This window comes from Pavona decussata, unplaced genomic scaffold (assembly GCF_977016875.1).
Source record: "Pavona decussata unplaced genomic scaffold, jaPavDecu1.1 SCAFFOLD_416, whole genome shotgun sequence".
In the NCBI taxonomy this organism is placed as follows: domain Eukaryota; kingdom Metazoa; phylum Cnidaria; class Anthozoa; order Scleractinia; family Agariciidae; genus Pavona; species Pavona decussata.
Window position 1 is genome coordinate 338,509 of NW_028145778.1, and position 18,410 is coordinate 356,918.

At 37.7% G+C, this 18,410-nt stretch overlaps 1 protein-coding gene, 1 long non-coding RNA gene and 1 pseudogene across 5 annotated transcripts in view; 1 reads left to right on the top strand and 2 right to left on the bottom strand.

Moving 5' to 3' along the window:
• The window catches only part of LOC146450899 (uncharacterized), a 34,886-nt gene extending 26,066 nt beyond the window's left edge, over window positions 1-8,820 (bottom strand). For 2 of the 3 annotated variants that reach the window (XR_014860185.1, XR_014860184.1), the window contains exons 1-2: window positions 8,625-8,820; window positions 8,078-8,136 (exon numbers count right to left, since the gene is read on the bottom strand). This is a non-coding gene — a long non-coding RNA (uncharacterized LOC146450899). Of the gene's footprint in view, window positions 1-6,936; window positions 6,955-8,077; window positions 8,137-8,624 lie in introns of those variants that run through there. The other variant, XR_014860186.1, reaches the window with a different exon arrangement.
• Window positions 1-18,410, top strand: part of LOC146450895 (uncharacterized) — a 110,286-nt pseudogene that overhangs the window by 89,684 nt on the left and 2,192 nt on the right. The window lies entirely within an intron of this gene.
• On the bottom strand, window positions 4,530-5,581 carry LOC146450903 (uncharacterized). Its single transcript, XM_085099811.1, has 3 exons — window positions 5,328-5,581; window positions 4,922-5,046; window positions 4,530-4,665 (listed from the first exon to the last, which is right to left on the bottom strand). The coding sequence occupies exons 1-2, from the start codon at window positions 5,494-5,496 to the stop codon at window positions 4,934-4,936; spliced, it is 282 nt and encodes a 93-aa protein (XP_084955937.1). The 5' UTR covers window positions 5,497-5,581; the 3' UTR covers window positions 4,530-4,665; window positions 4,922-4,933.

The window sequence follows — 18,410 nt, forward strand, 5'->3', positions numbered from 1 at the left end:
TCATGCATGATTATGACAAATTATTACAAATTTATTTTGCTCCTCGCATACCTCTCTTTTCTCGAATCCTACTTCACTCCCTCTGATGTGTTCCACCAGCAGCCAAAATTCATGATTGTGGCTAGTGATTTTAGAAAAGAGAATTTGTCAACAATATATCCCTGGAAATTAAATAATGCACTGAATAGAACTTCGAGGACAACGCGTGCGTTTAATATTCACCATGTGTCTCCACCTCCTACACCCCCCAAATAGTTGCACCTAATAAGTGGGTGCTACACCGCTGATCGGAAGCAATTTGGGTGAAATGGCGACTATCGTTAGGGAGGTTACACTGACCTTTAAATGCAGGGTACCACGCAACCGAACTGGAAGGAACTGGAAGAAGAAGAAGAAGAGGAAGAGGTAGAGGAAGGAGAAGGAGAAGGAGAAGGAGGAGGAGGAGGAGGAGGAGAAGAAGAAGAAGAAGAAGAAGAAGAAGAAGAAGAAGAAGAAGAAAAAGAAGAAGAAGAAGAAGAAGAAGAAGAAGAAGAAGAAGAAGAAGAAGAAGAAGAAGAAAAAGAAGAAGAAGAAGAAGAAGAAGAACAACAACAACAACAACAAGAAAAAGAAGAAGAAGAAGAAGAAGAAGAAGAAGAAAAAGAAGAAGAAGAAGAAGAAGAACAACAACAACAACAACAAGAAAAAGAAGAAGAAGAAGAAGAAGAAGAAGAAGAAGAAGATGAAGAAGAAGAAGAAGAAGAAGAAGAAGAAGAAGAAGAAGAAGAAGAAGAAGATGAAGAAGAAGAAGAAGAAGAAGAAGAAGAAGAAGAAGAAGAAGAAGATGAAGAAGAAGAAGGAGAAGGAGAAGAAGAAGAAGAAGAAGAAGAAGAAGAAGAAGAAGAAGAAGAAGAAGAAGAAGAAGAAGAAGAAGAAGAAGAAGAAGAGGGAGAAAAATCAATATTTCAGTAGTGAAAAGGAATACTTGCACTAGACGTCACCCAGAGTGAAGACACAAAATTTATATTGATACAACGGATACAGAGCAGGGCAGATTTAATGTAGGCCGACATCTTGACTAGTAGAACTAGTCTTCTACAGGGGCCAGATTCACGAATTATTGCCAATCGATAGGAATAGGATCAAATTAATACCCTATTGGCTAAATTTTCGGGAGTTTGAGAAATATACTCTCGAGCCTTATAATTTTCCCCTTGTTAATCCAGAATGGTAAGCGTATCTTAGGCCACTAAAGGCTAACCAGATCCAATTTCAGTCCAAAATAATCAAACTTTATTAACGCCCGTTTTAAAACCAAAGCGGCTTCAGTAAAACCGTTTCCTTCTGTGTGTTCTTTTGAAAAATGTTAGCCTCTAAAGATTTGAGCACCCTGGAAAAAAGAGGGGGGGAGGGGGGATGGAAGGGAGGAATTGGCACTGCTGCAAGTTCAGTAAAAACCAGTGATAAACTGTGTCTGCATACCCTGTGAGCAGAGGCCCTTCGATCTTCCTTGATAAACTTATCTAGGAAGAGCGAAGGGCCTCTGCTCGCAGGTTAGTGTTTGCAAGGACCACCGCGACAAATTAAAAGTACCGGATCCTGTAGTGAAGGATCTAATCAGCAAAAAAATTGTAAAGCAAATAATCTAAAAAAAGAGCAAGGCTGATTTCACGGTCAGGGAAGTATATTTTCCAATATTTCGAAAGGCACGGCCTTTCTTCTTCAGGGTATGTTTGAGACTGACCCTATGACAAGATACGTTACAATTTCAAACAGTTACAATAGATACTTGAAAAAATAGGCGAAAGTTACATAAACAAAAACGTTACAATTTGAAATTTGAAAATACAACTGGTAAATAGGTATAAGCAAATTAGCTAACGTTACAACGTGGAAGACGTAAACAAAATACGTCACAATGAGTTCATTACATAACTTAGGAAGATGAAAGACGGGAAAAATTTTCATGTCTCATCTCTCCTATAAAGACCTAAGGGTTCAATAGTTTGACCTCAGCTGTCGATCAGGTATGCCTCTCTGGCTTTGCGTACACTGTCACGATTAGATTTGATGAGTTCGAGAGAAATTAGTAGCATGTCAGAAGCGTTATGGTCGTTAGAAAAAAAATGTTCTGAAACTGTGGTGGGTTTGTTTGTTTGTCGACTGGTCTACGGTGTTCGTTAAAACGGTCTTTAAGTCGTCGTTTTGTTTCTCCCATGCCGATTGTGGCAGCGGTTGCAGTGTTCCACGTAAATAACGTTTTTAGAGGTACAGTCTATATGATGAGTAATATGTCTAGTTTCGCCGGTAGAATGAAATGTGTAGCTGGTACGTCTGTCTGTTATGTAGTTGCAAGTTAAACAGTTGTCTCCACGTCGTAAAGATCCATGGGGTGGGTTGTTTTGGGTGGGATTACGTAGTTTGGCGCTAACTAGTAAATCACTCAGGTTGTTGGTCCGTTGAAAGGCAACAACTTTAAAAACGTTAGCGCAGCGGGGAGATGAAGATAGGATGCTGAAGTGGTTGTGAATAATGGATGATACAGAACGAAGAGCTAGATTGTATGTGACGACAAGGGGTACTCGTATAGGTTGGTTGGTATCGGAGGTGTCTTTCGTAGCTATAGCGTCGGAGCGTGGGATGCCGTTAACGCGTCCTATTTATTGGTTGAGGAATGGAAGATTGTATCCCCGTTTGTTGAGATACGTTCTGAGTTCGTTTGTTCGGAGTTTCAAAGTTTCGTCAGAAGAACAAATACGTCGAAGTCTGAGAGCTAAGCTGAATGGAATGGCTCCCTTAGTGTGTCTAGGATGACATGAAGATTGTAACAAGTATTGATGTTTGTCAGTAGCCTTAGTGTAAAGGTCGGTGGTGATGGTGCCGTTATAGAGAGATACACTGACGTCCAGAAAGGGTATAGATGTGAGAGAATAATTGGATGTAAGTTTAATAGTGGGGTGAATGTTATTGACAGAAGTAGTGAACGCCAGTTTGGAGGTCGTCGCGAGAGTGTGTCCATATCATGAAGATGTCGTCCTTGAAGCGCCACCATATGTGTGGTTAAAATGGTGCACGTAGTAATGCGTCCGCCTCTAATTTGGCGAGAAACAAATTGGCGTAAGAAGGAACCATTCTGGTTCCCATAGCAGTTCCGTGAGTGTGTAGATAGTGTTTGTCGTTGAACGTAAAATTGTTCATGGTAAGGATCATGCGTATGAGGTCACATAAAGTTTCGGAACTTATGGTAGAAGGGGTGCTGCGTTTACAGTTACTGCTCTAAGTGACTGATAATTTCAGTGGTCCCTACGATGTCGCTATTACTGGAACTCGAGTGTACTAACGATTCTGTAAAATATCATGTAAAAATAAACACTTACAAGAACTTTTGTTCTAAAATTCTAAATCAACATATGACACGCTCTTATTCGCTTTTATAACTGAACCCGCTCAGGCTGCCAGAGGACAGAAGGGCTACACTGTTATACTGGCACAGAAAACTACTGTAAGTTGCTGGAGCGAGTTTTTTCCCGTATATTTTCGCACTTGGGCTATAAATCAACGGGAAAAAACGAGGATTCGTAACTTACAGTACTGACCGAGAAAACGAGGTCAGTAAGATATTTATTATCTCTCTGAGGTTAATCGGGCGCGCGGGAAAGGAAACTTTCGAATCCAGCATCTTGTACAGTGAAATACGGCCCGCAAAATTGACCAACCACACCGCGCGTACTAACTGAGAGATATCATGATCGTTCTTCACTTCAAACTATACCCCATAGTTTTTCTGGCCGATCGGGATGACGATTCGGCTACCTATTCACCCACGTTTCTACCTTCCAGTCTATCAAGATGCTTACTAGCCTATTTTTCCTTCAACTCTTAACGAGATTTGGCGTTGCGAGAAAAAAAAATATGTTGCGGGGTCCCCAAAATGTGGGCTAATCCAGGTTCTTTTAAACAGTATTAAGTTCCATTTCTTTTATAGTTGTTAAGCTTAATTTCTGAATTCGTTATTTTTAAGATTTAGAGTTTCCACGCATCTAGTGTCAAGAGACTCTCAGAATTGATGGCCTAAATTTCAATCAGTACATTATTTTAAAATAACAACCATAGTCCCCAGGAATCGATGGTTATCCCACTTTTCTCAACCTTACTGGCTGGTGATACGAGGATAACTTTCAGAAAAAGAACTAAATTCTTTATAAAATTTCAACAGTTTCAAACAGAAGATTGAGGGTTTTTCATTTTATAACATGGCGGACGTTTGAAACTGAAGCTAAAACTATCAAAACATGTTTTATCTCGTCAAATGAAAACAACAAATGGGGATATCGTTTTCTCTTTGCTTATTTGTTTCTCTCTCTCTCTCTCTCTCTCTCTCTCTCTCTCTCTCTCTCTCTCTCTCTCTCTCTCTCTCTCTCTCTCTCTCTCTCTCTCTCTCTGTGCTTTCTGTTCTGTTATTTCTTTTATGCATGTGAACCATGTAAGATGAAAAAAAGGAAAAAAAAAAAAGAAGTAAAATAAATCAAACCATCATAATGAATTCCGTTTACACCTCTTTATTATTCCAGCAACAACTTAAGTCCCACAATTATTGTTTTCGATCTCAGTCAGTAAACATCTAATATGATTTGACAGTCTTTGGCTTGGATCCCCATTTCTTGTTCTGTAAAGCTGTCCAATCTTCTGTAAAACGAAGAACCATAATGTATAATATTAGGAAACGCAATCGAAAGTGTCTTGACTTTCCCATCTTTGACTCTGCCCGTGTTATACTTGACTTTTTTATGCGGTGCAAAACGTTTGCACTGATTCAAAGTTTTCACATTTTAACTTTTTTCCCCCAATAAACGTATCAATTTTAATATTATTTATAACATTAAGATAGTGTTAAATTATAACACTGATATTCAATCAGTCTCTCAGTCAAAGCAAAACTTACCGATCCCACTTTTCAATAACAAATTCCACAGGTCTTTGGACAATAGAGTCCAAACATCAGGGGGTCCCTATGGCACCCATCTTTTCTATTCTCACAGTCCATAAAGCGCTCGTCCTGGCATGGATCTAAAAAACATTTAAAAAAGATTAAATAAAAGGGTCCGTAAGGGTGGGTATGACACTCTTTTTCTTTATTTAGACAATCCGGGTAGTGGTCCTGGCATGGATCAAGAATATTAAAAATGATTAAATTTTATGTGTCTACTTGACACAAAAACGTAAAAAGTATGCTAAGTATACCGAGTATGCCTGCGTTACTGACTGAAAAAATACATCAAACAGAGTTGGTTTTGTTTGGCACATAACACGAATGTATGGAAGGCAAACAGGCTCTTATATATACTTACCGCAATGCACACCACAAGTAACCGGACATTCTCGTAACATTGAGTACGGGTTACTAAAGCAGTCGCCACGGTCCCTCAAACCCTCGCAGTCGTTTCTTTTATCCCAACAACCACCTAGAGAACAAATTCGCACAGACGTTGAAATTATGATTGTTTGGATAAAAAACATGAAAAGAGAGAATCGCCGGATTAATAGTGTCGCTAAGGCCGCACTGTTCTCAACTTACAAATTAACAATAGTCTGTTTGCGTCCATGATATGAGGGGCACCCAGCAGATCGTTTCGGTAAATTATCTGTTCGTAAGGCCCTTAATCCCCTACAATTTTCTAAAGGGAATTTTCACCTCGAACGTTCGTGATATGGGAAATTTAAACGCCCTGTGTTTTCAGATTGATAAAAATGTGGTTTCAGGTACCGAAGAAAGGTCAGCTAAGATTTTCGGAAAGGAAATAAGACCTAAGGTTGGTTTTCGGGAAATGGACAAAAATACCCTAGAAATTTCGAAAAGACTCAAGTTCCCCTAGAATGACCGAACAGATAATAATATTATAGCGCGGCCTGAAATGAACCTACAGAACTTTAAAAGCACTCCAATAGCCTAAAATTGTGCTTCAAAGGATTGGAGAGAAAACTGTCCTTGGGTGCCCCTGATGATATCGACTTGCAAACACCAATATGGTATCCGTGAAAGTACAAAATTAAACAAGAAGCAACGTAGCCGTGCCACAAGCATTCATATTAGCCATGCGCAACATTTCATCTTTCTTGAGAACTAAAGCCGAGATTTGGTCAAAAATATTATTGTTCTTCCCAATCACTGAAACTCGTTTTCCATGAATTTTAATGTGAACAATATCACTCTCTTCAGAAAAGATTTCTGTCGTCAGTCGAATTTCTCTACTTCCAATGTACTGCCTCCTCAGCCTGCAAGAGCAAACGTCTTTTCCCGCTTTGAGTTTCACGGAAAAGGCAACCGCTCTTGTAGGCTTCTGCTTCCTTAAAAATCAAATAAAAAATCATTCCTTTGTTGAATATTGAACGAATATATCACGCAATGATTAGTGTTATAGTGTGAGCAAACACGAGATGACATGTTGGAGGGTGTGACGCTAAAATAGCCAATTATGTCTATGTCCACAGGGCATTTTTGCGTAATCTAGAAGAAAAGAGATCGAGATTGTAACGAGCGAGGGAGGCCAGTATTCGAGAGGGTTCTCAGGGTTTTTGAGTTCACAGTGTATGGGATCAGTGAGAAATTAAACAATCAGTTAACAACACCCCAGATGTGGGTTTTTAGGTGATCCTCTGGTTCGCAGTCTATGTGTGCTCTGGATTAGTACCGCTGCAATAATTAAGTCAGAAAGCTGAATCAGTTTCTCGTTTTTATCTGTTTTGTCCAAGTGTTAAGCATTTTAGTGATTAAAAGTAAGTCACGCACCTTTGCTGAGGCAGTATATATTTTTGAATCACAAAATTACAGACTTAAAAAATGCTGCTATTATCTGCATAAAGTAAAAATTATCCCTCAGATAGTAACGACACTAAGCTTCACATCCCTGGACCTTATTGATCCAGTGGTGGATAGTCCAACATGAACAGTCAGCAAGTTAGGAATCATACCTGCCCCTGTAAAAAATAATAAGAAACAAAATAAATAGATAAATAAACAGACAAACGAATGAATGAATGAATGAATGAACGAACGAACGAACGAACGAACGAACGAACGAACGAACTAACGAACGAACGAACGAACGAACGAACGATAGGAGTGTAGTAAGGAAGGATGGAAAGAAGGAAGGAAAGAAAGAATTCATGAAAGAACAATTAATGAATCAGTGAACCAATGAATGATTGATGGACAGTAAAGACTGAAAGAAGCCTGCAACTACCCGGGGCAGAGTGGGGAAAGTGTGGAGGGGAGGGTAGAATTCATAAACTTGTGTTCGGAATGAATTCCTATGCGAGTTATTTTGTTTTCTTGCCATCGATAACTTCCTGTCTCAAGTATTTCCAAAGATTCATCTACACCTAGATCTACATCTTCATCTACATCTACCTCTATATCTACAATCAATTAAGTTGGTAAAATCGCAAGATATCACACCAACTGATAAAATAATAATAACAATAATAATGTTAAAAATCCAAGAGCTTAAAAGCATGCAATGATATGATAACTGAATAAAACTAAGACGGCTGAGTATTAAAAACTATCGAGCAACTTCGATCTACAACTATCTACGGACGTTGAATTGACAATATTTCTCAGCGTCTTATCGCTGTGATCTTGCCAAATTTAAAGTATTTGGTTTTGTTTTCTGGAGTTAAAATTTCTTAAAAGAGGGTGTCTTCGGAGTATCCTGATATTCAAATATCCTATGTTACATTATGACGATGGAAAATCTATCTGATATGAAAAAGTGTGTAATGGTTTTCGAAGCTTCCAACGTTGGACTAATTTGCAATCTTAAAGCTACAAAATTAATTCATTCGAAGCACATAAGCCGTAAAATCTCTATTCTTTGCCCGTGTACTTTCGCGAGAAAAAAAACTGAGTTAGCCGTTAGTTAGGTTAAAAACGTGATCAGCAATAGTGGTAATCGAGCCGTTGTACATTAATGTCAGTGAATTGCTTGGAATTATGTTTTGAGTACAACATTTTAAGAACGTTTAAAGATTCATTTCTATTTTAATTAGTGTGCATGTGTATTTGTATGCTTGGGGATGTGAACGGAAACATACTTACAACAATATCCAATGCCGCACACCAGCACCATCAAGAAAATTCCACATTTGAAAGACATGCTGGAAAGCGAACAAACGTTTCAATTTCAAAGTTATATTTTATTAAAAGATATCCTGGCTTAATTATGTGAATACTTGATAAAATAAATCACAATGTAGAAAAGCAAGAAATGCTGTCAGAGCTTAGTGGACACTGACTTTTATCAGGTCGCGACTAAATGATAACACCGTCATAATTTTTTCGTCAATCAAATGTTAGCGTGACTTGCACGTATACCATCCTAGCTAATGGAGCAGATTGTAAACATTATCACACAGTTGGGAAACCCCATGCACAGAAGCTAACATAAAACTAGCTGAAAACAAAAACTGTTTTGAAAGGACAGTTAGTAAGTGAAAACAAGCTTTGACGATTAGTTTTTTAAAATCATCCAAAGAACGTGGACTTTATAGAGCCCCGAAAGTGAGCAACTCGGTCAACAAAATTGTATTAAAACCTAAATAGCTAGAATAAAACCTTAATACATCAAAATTTAGAAAAAACTCACTTTGATGAAGGACAAAGTCTTGATCTGTAGTAACTGCTCCTTGATCTCGGGTTTTTAATCTCCGTATCCTCTGCAAGCCTCTGCAAAAAGATGGCTCAAAGCAAAGATGTTATTCACTTTATGTCTCTCAGTAGCCATGGCATCATCCTTTTCTTGTTTTTTGGTATTTCTGTTTTAATTTTGTTTTCCCTTGACATTGAATATTGCTTGAGGCCAGCCACCCATTATCTTGTAACTCCAATTTTGCTGAGCCACAGGAAGTTACTGATGAATTCTCTGACCATAATGGAATGCAAGTGAGAAAATGCTGTTCTCTGAGAAGAACTTTCCTTTGTACTTCTTTATTTTGGTTTTTATCATTTTTCCTTGACATTGAACATTGGGTGAGACCTAAGCGTGCATGCTCTTGTAGCTCAACGTTTACCTAGAAACGTGTTGGGTAAAGACTCTTTTAATGTTAACATGCTTCTGTTTCTGGCATACCATTGCTATCGTCCGTAAAAATCAACTGAAACAAGCGTCATAGTCAGACTATACGAATAAACTCAGGCGCTAAACCTCACAAAGAATGGTTACAGAAAGTTCTGCTCTGAGAAAAGCACTTTCTCATTTCCATTCCCTAAGGGCCAGAGAAAAACACGTACACTGTTCCAATTTCTATTTTACCAGCCAATATGCAAGTTTAAGTCAGTCACAACGACAAAACATTTATTGTAATCTTAGAAGTGTTCTTTTTCATGGAGCTTTCGGCTCAACATTTTTTTTTTTGTTTCAATTTGAACCATTAACATCCTTGCCCTAGATGCGTGCTTCTATTCCTGTCAAACCATTGTTATAATAAGTCAAAACAAATAAAAAAGGCGCCAAACAAAACAAAGAAAGTGATACTACTCCGAGAACACCGACTTCTTATTTGCATTCTATCTTAGCACCACGTCAGCTTAGAAACATCATGTTGAAGGATCGATGGTGTACAAGCTTCTTTTTACCGGTTAGCCATAATGATTAACAAATGAATGCAAACTTAGAATATTCTCTCTCTTCCATACGGGGGATGCTCAAAGAACAGCACATTCTCAGTTCCATTCCCTTAGGGCCAGAGAAAAGCACGTGCACTGTTCCAATTTCTATTTTACCAGCCAATATGCAAGCTTTTGAGCTTAAAAGTAAGGCCCAAGGACAAAACATTCATTGCAATCTTAGTAATGTTCCTTTTCGTGGGAACCTTACCCCATCTATTTATTTCAATTTGAACCATTCTCATCCTTGCCAAAGTTGCGTGCCTCTATTTTTGCCAAACAATTGTTATAATAAGTCAAAACAAATGAAAAGGGCGCCAAACAAAACAAAACACCGACTTCTTATTTGCATTCTATCTGAACACCACGTCAGCTTAGAAAAATCATGTTGAAGGATCGATGGCGTACAATAATAACAGTGTAGATGATACAGATGATCATAAATCTTAAAAAAAATAAAATAAAATAAAAATAACGAATTTCCCATATGTAATCATGAACAGGTTTCTCGTGTATAGGGATAAACATAGTGTTTTGGTGTTTTGTAATATACATATATTACGATGTTTTTCTCCTTGTTTTTTCCTCTATTATCCCCCTTCTTCTTCTATCGGGCTTATGATGTTGACTCTCAATTCCCTTTTTCGCTGCTAATGATAGAAGCCGCGCCGATCAGAATGCTCCCCGCTGTTCTTATGCCGATTTTATTAAATTTTGTATCATGAACATTCATGTGCTTTGCCTCAAGACGTAACATTGACTTTCGCTGAGAGGGAAAAACAAATTATAATGACTCTTTACCGTTTTTGTGGGATAATAGAACGTTAATCTATAAAACTAAATGTATCCAAATTAGGTTAAACAATATGTAAATGCATCACACGCATAAAGTGAGCTAGTTTTACAGTTGGCAGTCGGGGAGTTCAGTTTTCTCCTCCAACCAGACTGTTCAGGTACAAATAATTATTAGTTTTATCAATGTACTGAAACGTGAAACTTCATAGAATTGTAGTTGAGAGATTCACCCTGATGTTATTTAAAATTTCTCCCTTGCCATTGTGTTTACATTTCTTCCCTCGTTCGTTTTTCATTGTTTAGCGTTTCTTGAACTCTCTACCGGGTCTGTTCACTGTTCCCCTGACGAGAATGACAGACCTTTTGAGCCAACGAATCTTTCTTTTTTTTTCTTTGTCAATCTATGCTGTTTCTATAATATATTTTTTTTGTGAGCTCATTATTAATACGTCCATACTGATATTATCATAACGTACTGAAAATTAAAACAATCAACGAGAACTAAGCCCACCTCGTTTCTCACTCATTCTGAAAGGACATATGCTTTTAGGTTTGCATTAAAATATCAAAAAATTGATCCTAAACAAAAGAGCTCTTCTTTCGGTCGTTCAGTTGTTCATCTGGTTTTGGTGAGTTCGTTCACTCGGTTTTTTTTTTATTAGTTCATTCGTTTTCACCGGTGAACTCTCGGTGGACCGTTTGATCGTTTACTCGGTCATACGGCTTTCCGTTTGCTCATCCGATTGTTCGTTTGCTCGTAATTTACATTTCTGGTTTGTTCAGTTGCTCCTCTGTTTGCCCAGTTCTCTTTGCCGGATTCATTGGCATAAACATGTTTTTATCAATAAATATGAATAAAGTAAAAGCTGTATTAAAATATAACGAGGACGTCCCTCCACAGTTTTAGTACTTATGGATGCAGTGCTATAGAGAAAGACTTCTTCTTTTTCCTCTAATCTTATTCCTAAAATAGCCGTGGAATAAATGAAAGAACTAAAGATTAAACTTGCACTGTCAATAGCACAACAATAAATCAGTCTAGAAGTAAAGTTATGAACTAATCTTTATTCCATTTAAAATTCCTCAAAAATATTCATCGCATTGAAGGTAAACGTATTGGAGTTCACACGAATAATTTTTGTATAAACAAAGCAAAGAATCCTAACAAAGTTCTATGCAAACAATGCCAATTCCTTAGTAGCTTTGATCTCGGTGTTCAGGCAGGGTTTGACAGTTTTAATATTATGGGAAACAGAGAAACAGCCAGCCGATAGAAATTACTGTTAGTTGCGACTGAGAACAGTAATTTTATTTAGTTAATAGTTTAACTTGGGCCAAATTAAACTATTTGACTCAGGTTATGTGCTGAAAAACTCTAATAAACCTTGATGGAATCAAACGAGCGAGAAGCCAAGCTAAAGCATGCTCACATCAGTGTGTAACCCATGGGCAAATGGATGGCGCATATCAGCCAATCAGAGCGCGCGCTTTACTGACGCTAGGAAGTTCCAGGGTTCAATAAACAAGTAGAAAACTGCTGCACCAAAAAAATGAAAAATTACAATAACAACGATAAGCCGAAACAAAATAAAACATCCCTAAATTTCTTAAATTTTTTTGTCAGTTCAAAAGAAATATTTGTTTTGGATTCTAATTAAGGTCAATTTTTAATTCAGCCGACACAGGGGTTAGTTGTCAAGAGCCACATGTCTAATGCCCCATTCACACCAAGGCTTAAACACGTTTAAAAGCTGTTTAGTTAAACACAGTTTAAAATTGTTTCATTCATAAAAGCTGCTTTCGGATTTTTGTCGACTACAGATTTAGCACAAATGAAAGCATAAGTTAAAGTTTACTTGAATCCTACGGTCAAAGCTAATGATTCAGCTTTCTGTTACCAATTTTCATTTTGTTAAACCTGGTTTAATTAAACTTGTTTTGTTGGTGTGAATGGGGCTTAAGACTCGAAAAGTGAAAAAAGTGACGTCGCATCCTTTTTTGAAATTTTTGATTCTCTGAGACCCATTTATTCAGCGAATTGATTATTTTTAGAGATAAATAACACGGTAAGATCACAGTGGACGCAACCATGGCGATCTTTGGCAACCAACGTGCAATCTCCACCACCGCTTTCGGCGTGCCGAGCATAAGTCAACTTTAAAAAATGCTATTTTTTTTCGCCACCGTCAATCAGACCCATTTATCGAGTGAATTGGTTATTTTTAGAGACCAAATAATACGGTAAGATCAAAGTGGACGCATTCCTGGTGATGGGAACTATGGCGATCTTTGGCCACCAACATGCAACCCCCACCTCCGCTTTCGGCGTGTCGAGCATAAACTAACGTCCAAAATTACTGCCGCTAGCAGTGGGACAACCAATGTGTCAAAACAAAGGACATGATTGGCTCGCAAAACAAAAGTGACTTCAATCTCCGCCTCATAGAGACAGGGGATATACAGGATCAAGACTGAAATAATTTTAGTTTCCTCGGCGAGTTAAACAAGACAGCCACCGACAATTGAGCACGAAGATCGGTAAGTGTCCTCCTTTCGTTTTCTCAGAGTTTTCAGCTTGTCGTTTACGAAAGGTGCGCTCTAAAACTATTTTATTGCCATGAACCAATAAGATTTCCATTTTTTTTTCTCTCGTGTTCTCTCCAATTCAACGAATTTCCTATGACCGTACCAGTTGAAAGTCATTATATCTTAGTAGGCCTGAAGACATACTTGTGCATGGCCACTTTTTCATGTTTTAACACGTTCCCACCGGACTTTCTCGCGTTTTCCACTGAGTTATTTGCATTTTGTAATGATGGTATTTCGTTAAATTTCGTTTTAGTACCAGTGTAGGTATTTTATGTAGAGCCATTAGATCTTCATGTTTTAAAGTATAAGCTAGTTAGAGCGGTGTACCAAAGTTTTGTGAGACCAGCTGACACTGAGAACCCAAATTATTTTACCTGTTTCATTGCAAATTAATCAGCCACGATTTTCAAGCGCATGTCTGTGCGTATTTTAATCAAACGTCTATGAAATAGAAAAACTCGCAATCCTCAACTAACACGCCAATAGGCATAGCCAAAAAATAATTTTGAATGCTACGGTTATAAACAGTAGTTTATGGACTCCGACCCATCAAATCCTCTACTTTACTAAATATTTGAGCCAACTTGAGTGTCAAGGACAAATGTTAGAAGTTAGAACTAACATGAAATACATAATAAACAGCTCCAAAGAAACGTTCTTCCCAATGGAATTTCATTCGGATAGTCAAACATCCACAGACTCAAAATTTAGTGTCACTTTCAACAGCTGTATCCATAACTCGATGGTTGAACAGCTGTGGCGTTTACCATTTCTTTTACACATTTGCTTTCGTACATTTTTTCATACGTTTGCTTTACCACGCGTTTTGATTGCTTAGCAAAACTCGTGCTACTTTCTGAACCAAATAGAAGCAAAACCAAAATGAATCGTGTCCTGCTCGCACGCATAGCTTCGAGTTCTGATTGGTTCGATGCCGTTTTTACGTCTTTTGTAATTGGTGGAAGTGTTTACTTTGGAATTGGTGTTTCGACCAAATGAAACCTGCCTACAGCTTTGCGGGGAAAAAGATCTCTTGAAAGTTTTTCAGAGTCAAATTAAATGTAGTGTACCTATTATTCTGTTTCCTTAAATCGTTTTTTTTACTCTTAGCATAGAGCACTACAAGCCAAGATATGCCTGATTTACTTATTTTCTTTCTTACAAATTTTCTGTTTTGTTTTTCTAGATCTGGACGTGTTATCTCGTTACTCATCATGAATACCTCCTATGTTCTCATTATAAGTGTCCTGCTGGCACACATGCTTATTACTTCAGAGGCAAAAAAGCAGTGTCCCAAGAAGTGTACAACTCGTAAGTGAGACTAACCTAACTAGAGCTATCCACGAAATTTTGTCGAATGTCTTTCCCCCTTTCTTGCTCTCTTTCACTTTTTGTTTCGTCGTTCGGTCATTTTCTTCTCATTTTGAAAAAATATTCTTTTAATTCTCGTCATGAGTAAATGATGCTCTAATGATTTCTAACGGTTATACAATACACGCTTTTTTTTTTTTTTTTTGATAAACGAAGTAAAGGAACTGAATTTTTCCTTGTCGCCTACCGCCTTAAGTCACTGGTCTGAAAATTAACTTTCTAGCCAATTAAAAGATACTATTTTCATTTTTAGGGATCATCCTGGTACAGCTAAAAATTAAGTTAATCAGTGAGGCTGGTAATTGTTGCAAAGACCTATTAAACAAGTGGAAATGTATAACTAACTTTCGGCAAAGACTTAAGAAACAATGTTTATTATCAAGGTTTAATACCCCTTTCTAATCTCTTAGTGATCCAGTCTATCGATGAATCTCTGGACAGAAGAGTGACACGACTAGAGGATCAGCTTGCTGGTACGTTACTAGTCTAAGTCGCACAATGTGAAATTCGGGGAAAACGGCTTTAAAATTCAGTTAGATGCAAGTACAATTGAGTTAATATTTAGTAGTTAGCAAGAAATGAACCTAATTTTGTAGTAGACGATTTCTTGTAATGACATTATTCTCGATCTCTCGCCATTGGTGGCTATCAAACGTTAACAATTTAAATAAACTAGTACTATAAGCTATTCTAAAGGCGTATAATTAATACTGATTGACAGTTAAGGTTTTAAAGGGTATTTACGAAAGAGTCTGTTATCAGTCAGCAATAAATGATTAGGACATTCAATGAACAACTGGCCGAAAGTTAGATTTAACATGTAGGCAATTTGCAGTACTGAATGACTTACGTCTGGGATTACCGATGCAACGAAAAAGACCTCAAGCAAGGATTTCTTTCACTACAGTAGTTTCATTCTTATCCAAACAGGTTAGAGCTGAATAAATAAAAAAAAACAACAAAAAACAAACAAACAAACGCTCTCTGAGCTACTCATGTTCAGTCCTTTCTCAGGACCAATCAAAGCGTGTTAGCCTATCGATCTCACCTTAAGATTTGGGGAAAAGTCACTTTAATAGACAGCCACATTTAGTTAATGAGGTGAAGTCCCCGCTAAAAATTGCGGCCGGTGCGAGAGCTATTATAAGTTCTCGTTGCCCCTTCAAACTGTTGACTCATCTTTTACGCAATTAGCACAGCAATAACAATAACAACAACAACTACAGTTTGAAATAATTTAGTTTATACTCTGGAAGGAGGATTTTAAACTGTATTATAAAATACAGAAAAAAGAGTACAGATCACCATCAACAACAACAGCAAATCTTCGACTCGTTGATTAAGAGTTGGTATACAACTGTTTAATGTTTTGCCGGAGCTCAATCCAGTCAAAGCGTTCGATTCATCTCCTGATAAATCTTCCGTTTAAATAGATAACTCGTATGGAAGTAATATAATGGATTGAAGTGTATCCATTTTTGTCTTTAATAAACAAAAATCAACTTTCTTGTGGAGAATTTTATGGTCTTAGATCATTTTAATGTTTTTCTGTTGATTACTTTTTGTTCAAGGGACTTTTAATACTTTAATACATTTAATACATTTGCTGGGTCTAAAATTTGGGAACAAATTCCCTTTAAATTAAAAATACTCACATATAATAGCTTCTACAAGCAATACAAATTGTACCTTTTAACAGCGCCCTTTTTTCATGACCGAGTAAATGGTGGCACAGGGTTCAAAAATTGCTTACCCTCATATTTTGCTCAGACATACTCTATGATGAGTTAATAAACGGGGTGTATTTCTTATCTTCAGCTCTGCTTTTATTTTCCAGAAAATTCTCAAAAAATTGTAACGGGCGCCGACCGTTATAAAATGGCGGAAGTTAGTGCGCCGAGTGACAACACAAGAACTTCGCTCGTGAAAAGCGCAAAAGGAAGCACGTTTTTCTCAAATTGTTATTATAATTGTGTAAGAGACACTGGCAAATGAGACATCCGCGGTAAATATTGGTTTTGCACTTTAATGTTTTGCCAAGATACCCTCTGTTAGATTTTGGTTTTTGTTTGTAGGCGAGTTAGACTTTTAGAGAACTACTATTTTGTCAAAAATCGGTTCCGTAGAAAACAGTTCCTTTGTACTAAAGCAACGAGTCACAAATGAGTTTTAGTCAAATGCGCATGGGTGGCTTTTAATTGGGATTTCATAGTAAAGTTGAAAAGCATGCCTAAAGGCTAAGGTCTTCGTTAAACCACTTTCTTTGCTCGGTTAAAAAAAAGAAAGGTTCACAAACGAGAAACTGAGTTATTTTAACGATAAAACTCAACTTTTGAGCCATTTGATACAAAGTTGAGGGACGTCGTATTTGCCTACCATAGCGCGCGCTTAATAGTGTCATGCACTGAACTTGTGAAGCGCGCCCAAATTGTGTTCAAGGACCTTAAAGGGACTTTTGATGCTTGAAAGTTTAGGAAAATGAAGAAATTCGGATGGCGGATTAAAGATGGCCGCCGTTTGGAAATGACGACGTTATTCTAATGTTATTTTACCAGATCACTTCCCGCTGCGCACCTCAAAAGTCTTTACGTTTTATTAAGTTGCCATTTCTCTATAACCTCGTAGTTATACATCTCCTGGTCCTAAAAAGTGAAATAAAGCCCGGCCAATATTAGGTTACTATAGAAACAATGGCTTGTAAAGCTACTGAAGCTGATTGCAAAGGTGTATCAAATACGTTGCTTCCTGTTTAATACGCGTGACACTTTCATAATCTACTGCGACTGACAATTCCGTGGCCCTAAGATCCCAGATCGAATTTGAATTTGGAAATGTTGGTTTTTAAGGAGAGGGGAAAACCGGAGTACCCGGAGAAAAACCTCTTGGAAGAAAGACGAGAAACAACAATAAACTCAACCCACCTGGAGCGCCGAGTTCTGGGATCGAACCCTGCCCGCATTGGTGGGAGGGGAGTTGCGCCATTTCTGATTCAAATTAACAGCGGACAATCCACACATTAATGATGAAATATACTATCAGAAAGAACTTAGCTTTTGCGGCACTTTTTGTTTTACTTTCTTGTTGGTTGGTTTGTTCATGCAAAATTTGTTCTCTTTGAAGGCTGGAAATGTAGTATTTCAAACGTTACCTTGCAGAAATTGTACCATGTTTTTCAAGTCCATGCTTAAACGGAGGAACCTGCTCTAATGAGCAAGGAGGAGGCTACAGCTGTCAGTGCGATAGCAGATTCCGTGGTGAAACATGTGAAGGTAAGGGCAATTTGATTAGTTGTTTATGACTAATTAAAACATGCCGGTCACCGTAAGGATCATAATATCGCGGTACTTGTTTTATTTTCTTGTTGGTTTGTTTGTTCATGCAAAATTTGTTCTCTTTGAAGGCTGGAAATGTAGTATTTCAAACGTTACCTTGCAGAAATTATACCATGTTATTCAAGTCCATGCTTGAACGGAGGAACCTGCTCTAATGAGCAAGGAGGAGGCTACAGCTGTCAGTGCGAGAGCGGATTCTATGGTGAAACTTGTGAAGGTAAGGACAATTTGATTAGTAATACTTTAATACATTTAATACATTTGCTGGGTCTAAAATTGCGCGCAGTAGAGTGGCGCACTGCAAAACCGGGGAATGACCTTAAGGTGGCTCCATAGGGTTTTCTCTTATAATATGGCGCCCGTTATGTTACACAACGAAATGCAATTTTCTCTAGTTTCTGCCAACTCATTGAAACACCCAAAATGTAACAATCAAGAATAAAACTGTGACCTTGAACCTTCGCTGGTAAAATAATGCTTTTAAGTCGTGAGTTAAAACTACTCAAACGCTGCGTTTGCCATGCACTGTGCATTAGGCTTTGATTTTAATTTTTCTCAATTTCCTTCGGTGAAATCTTCTGAAATTTTCACAGCGGATAGAAACCAGGAAAATCTTGGTAGAGCTCCTTCATCCTCTAATTTTTTTCTCGCCAAATTTGAGACGGACGCATTACGCGTGC

Coding starts and splice junctions, on each gene's coding strand:
- LOC146450903 (XM_085099811.1), bottom strand. CDS start 5,496: ATGTTTTTTATCCAAACAATCATAATTTCAACGTCTGTGCGAATTTGT. Junction 5,047..5,327: donor TACTTGTGGTGTGCATTGCG/GTAAGTATATAT, acceptor AATGTTTTTTAG/ATCCATGCCAGGACGAGCGC.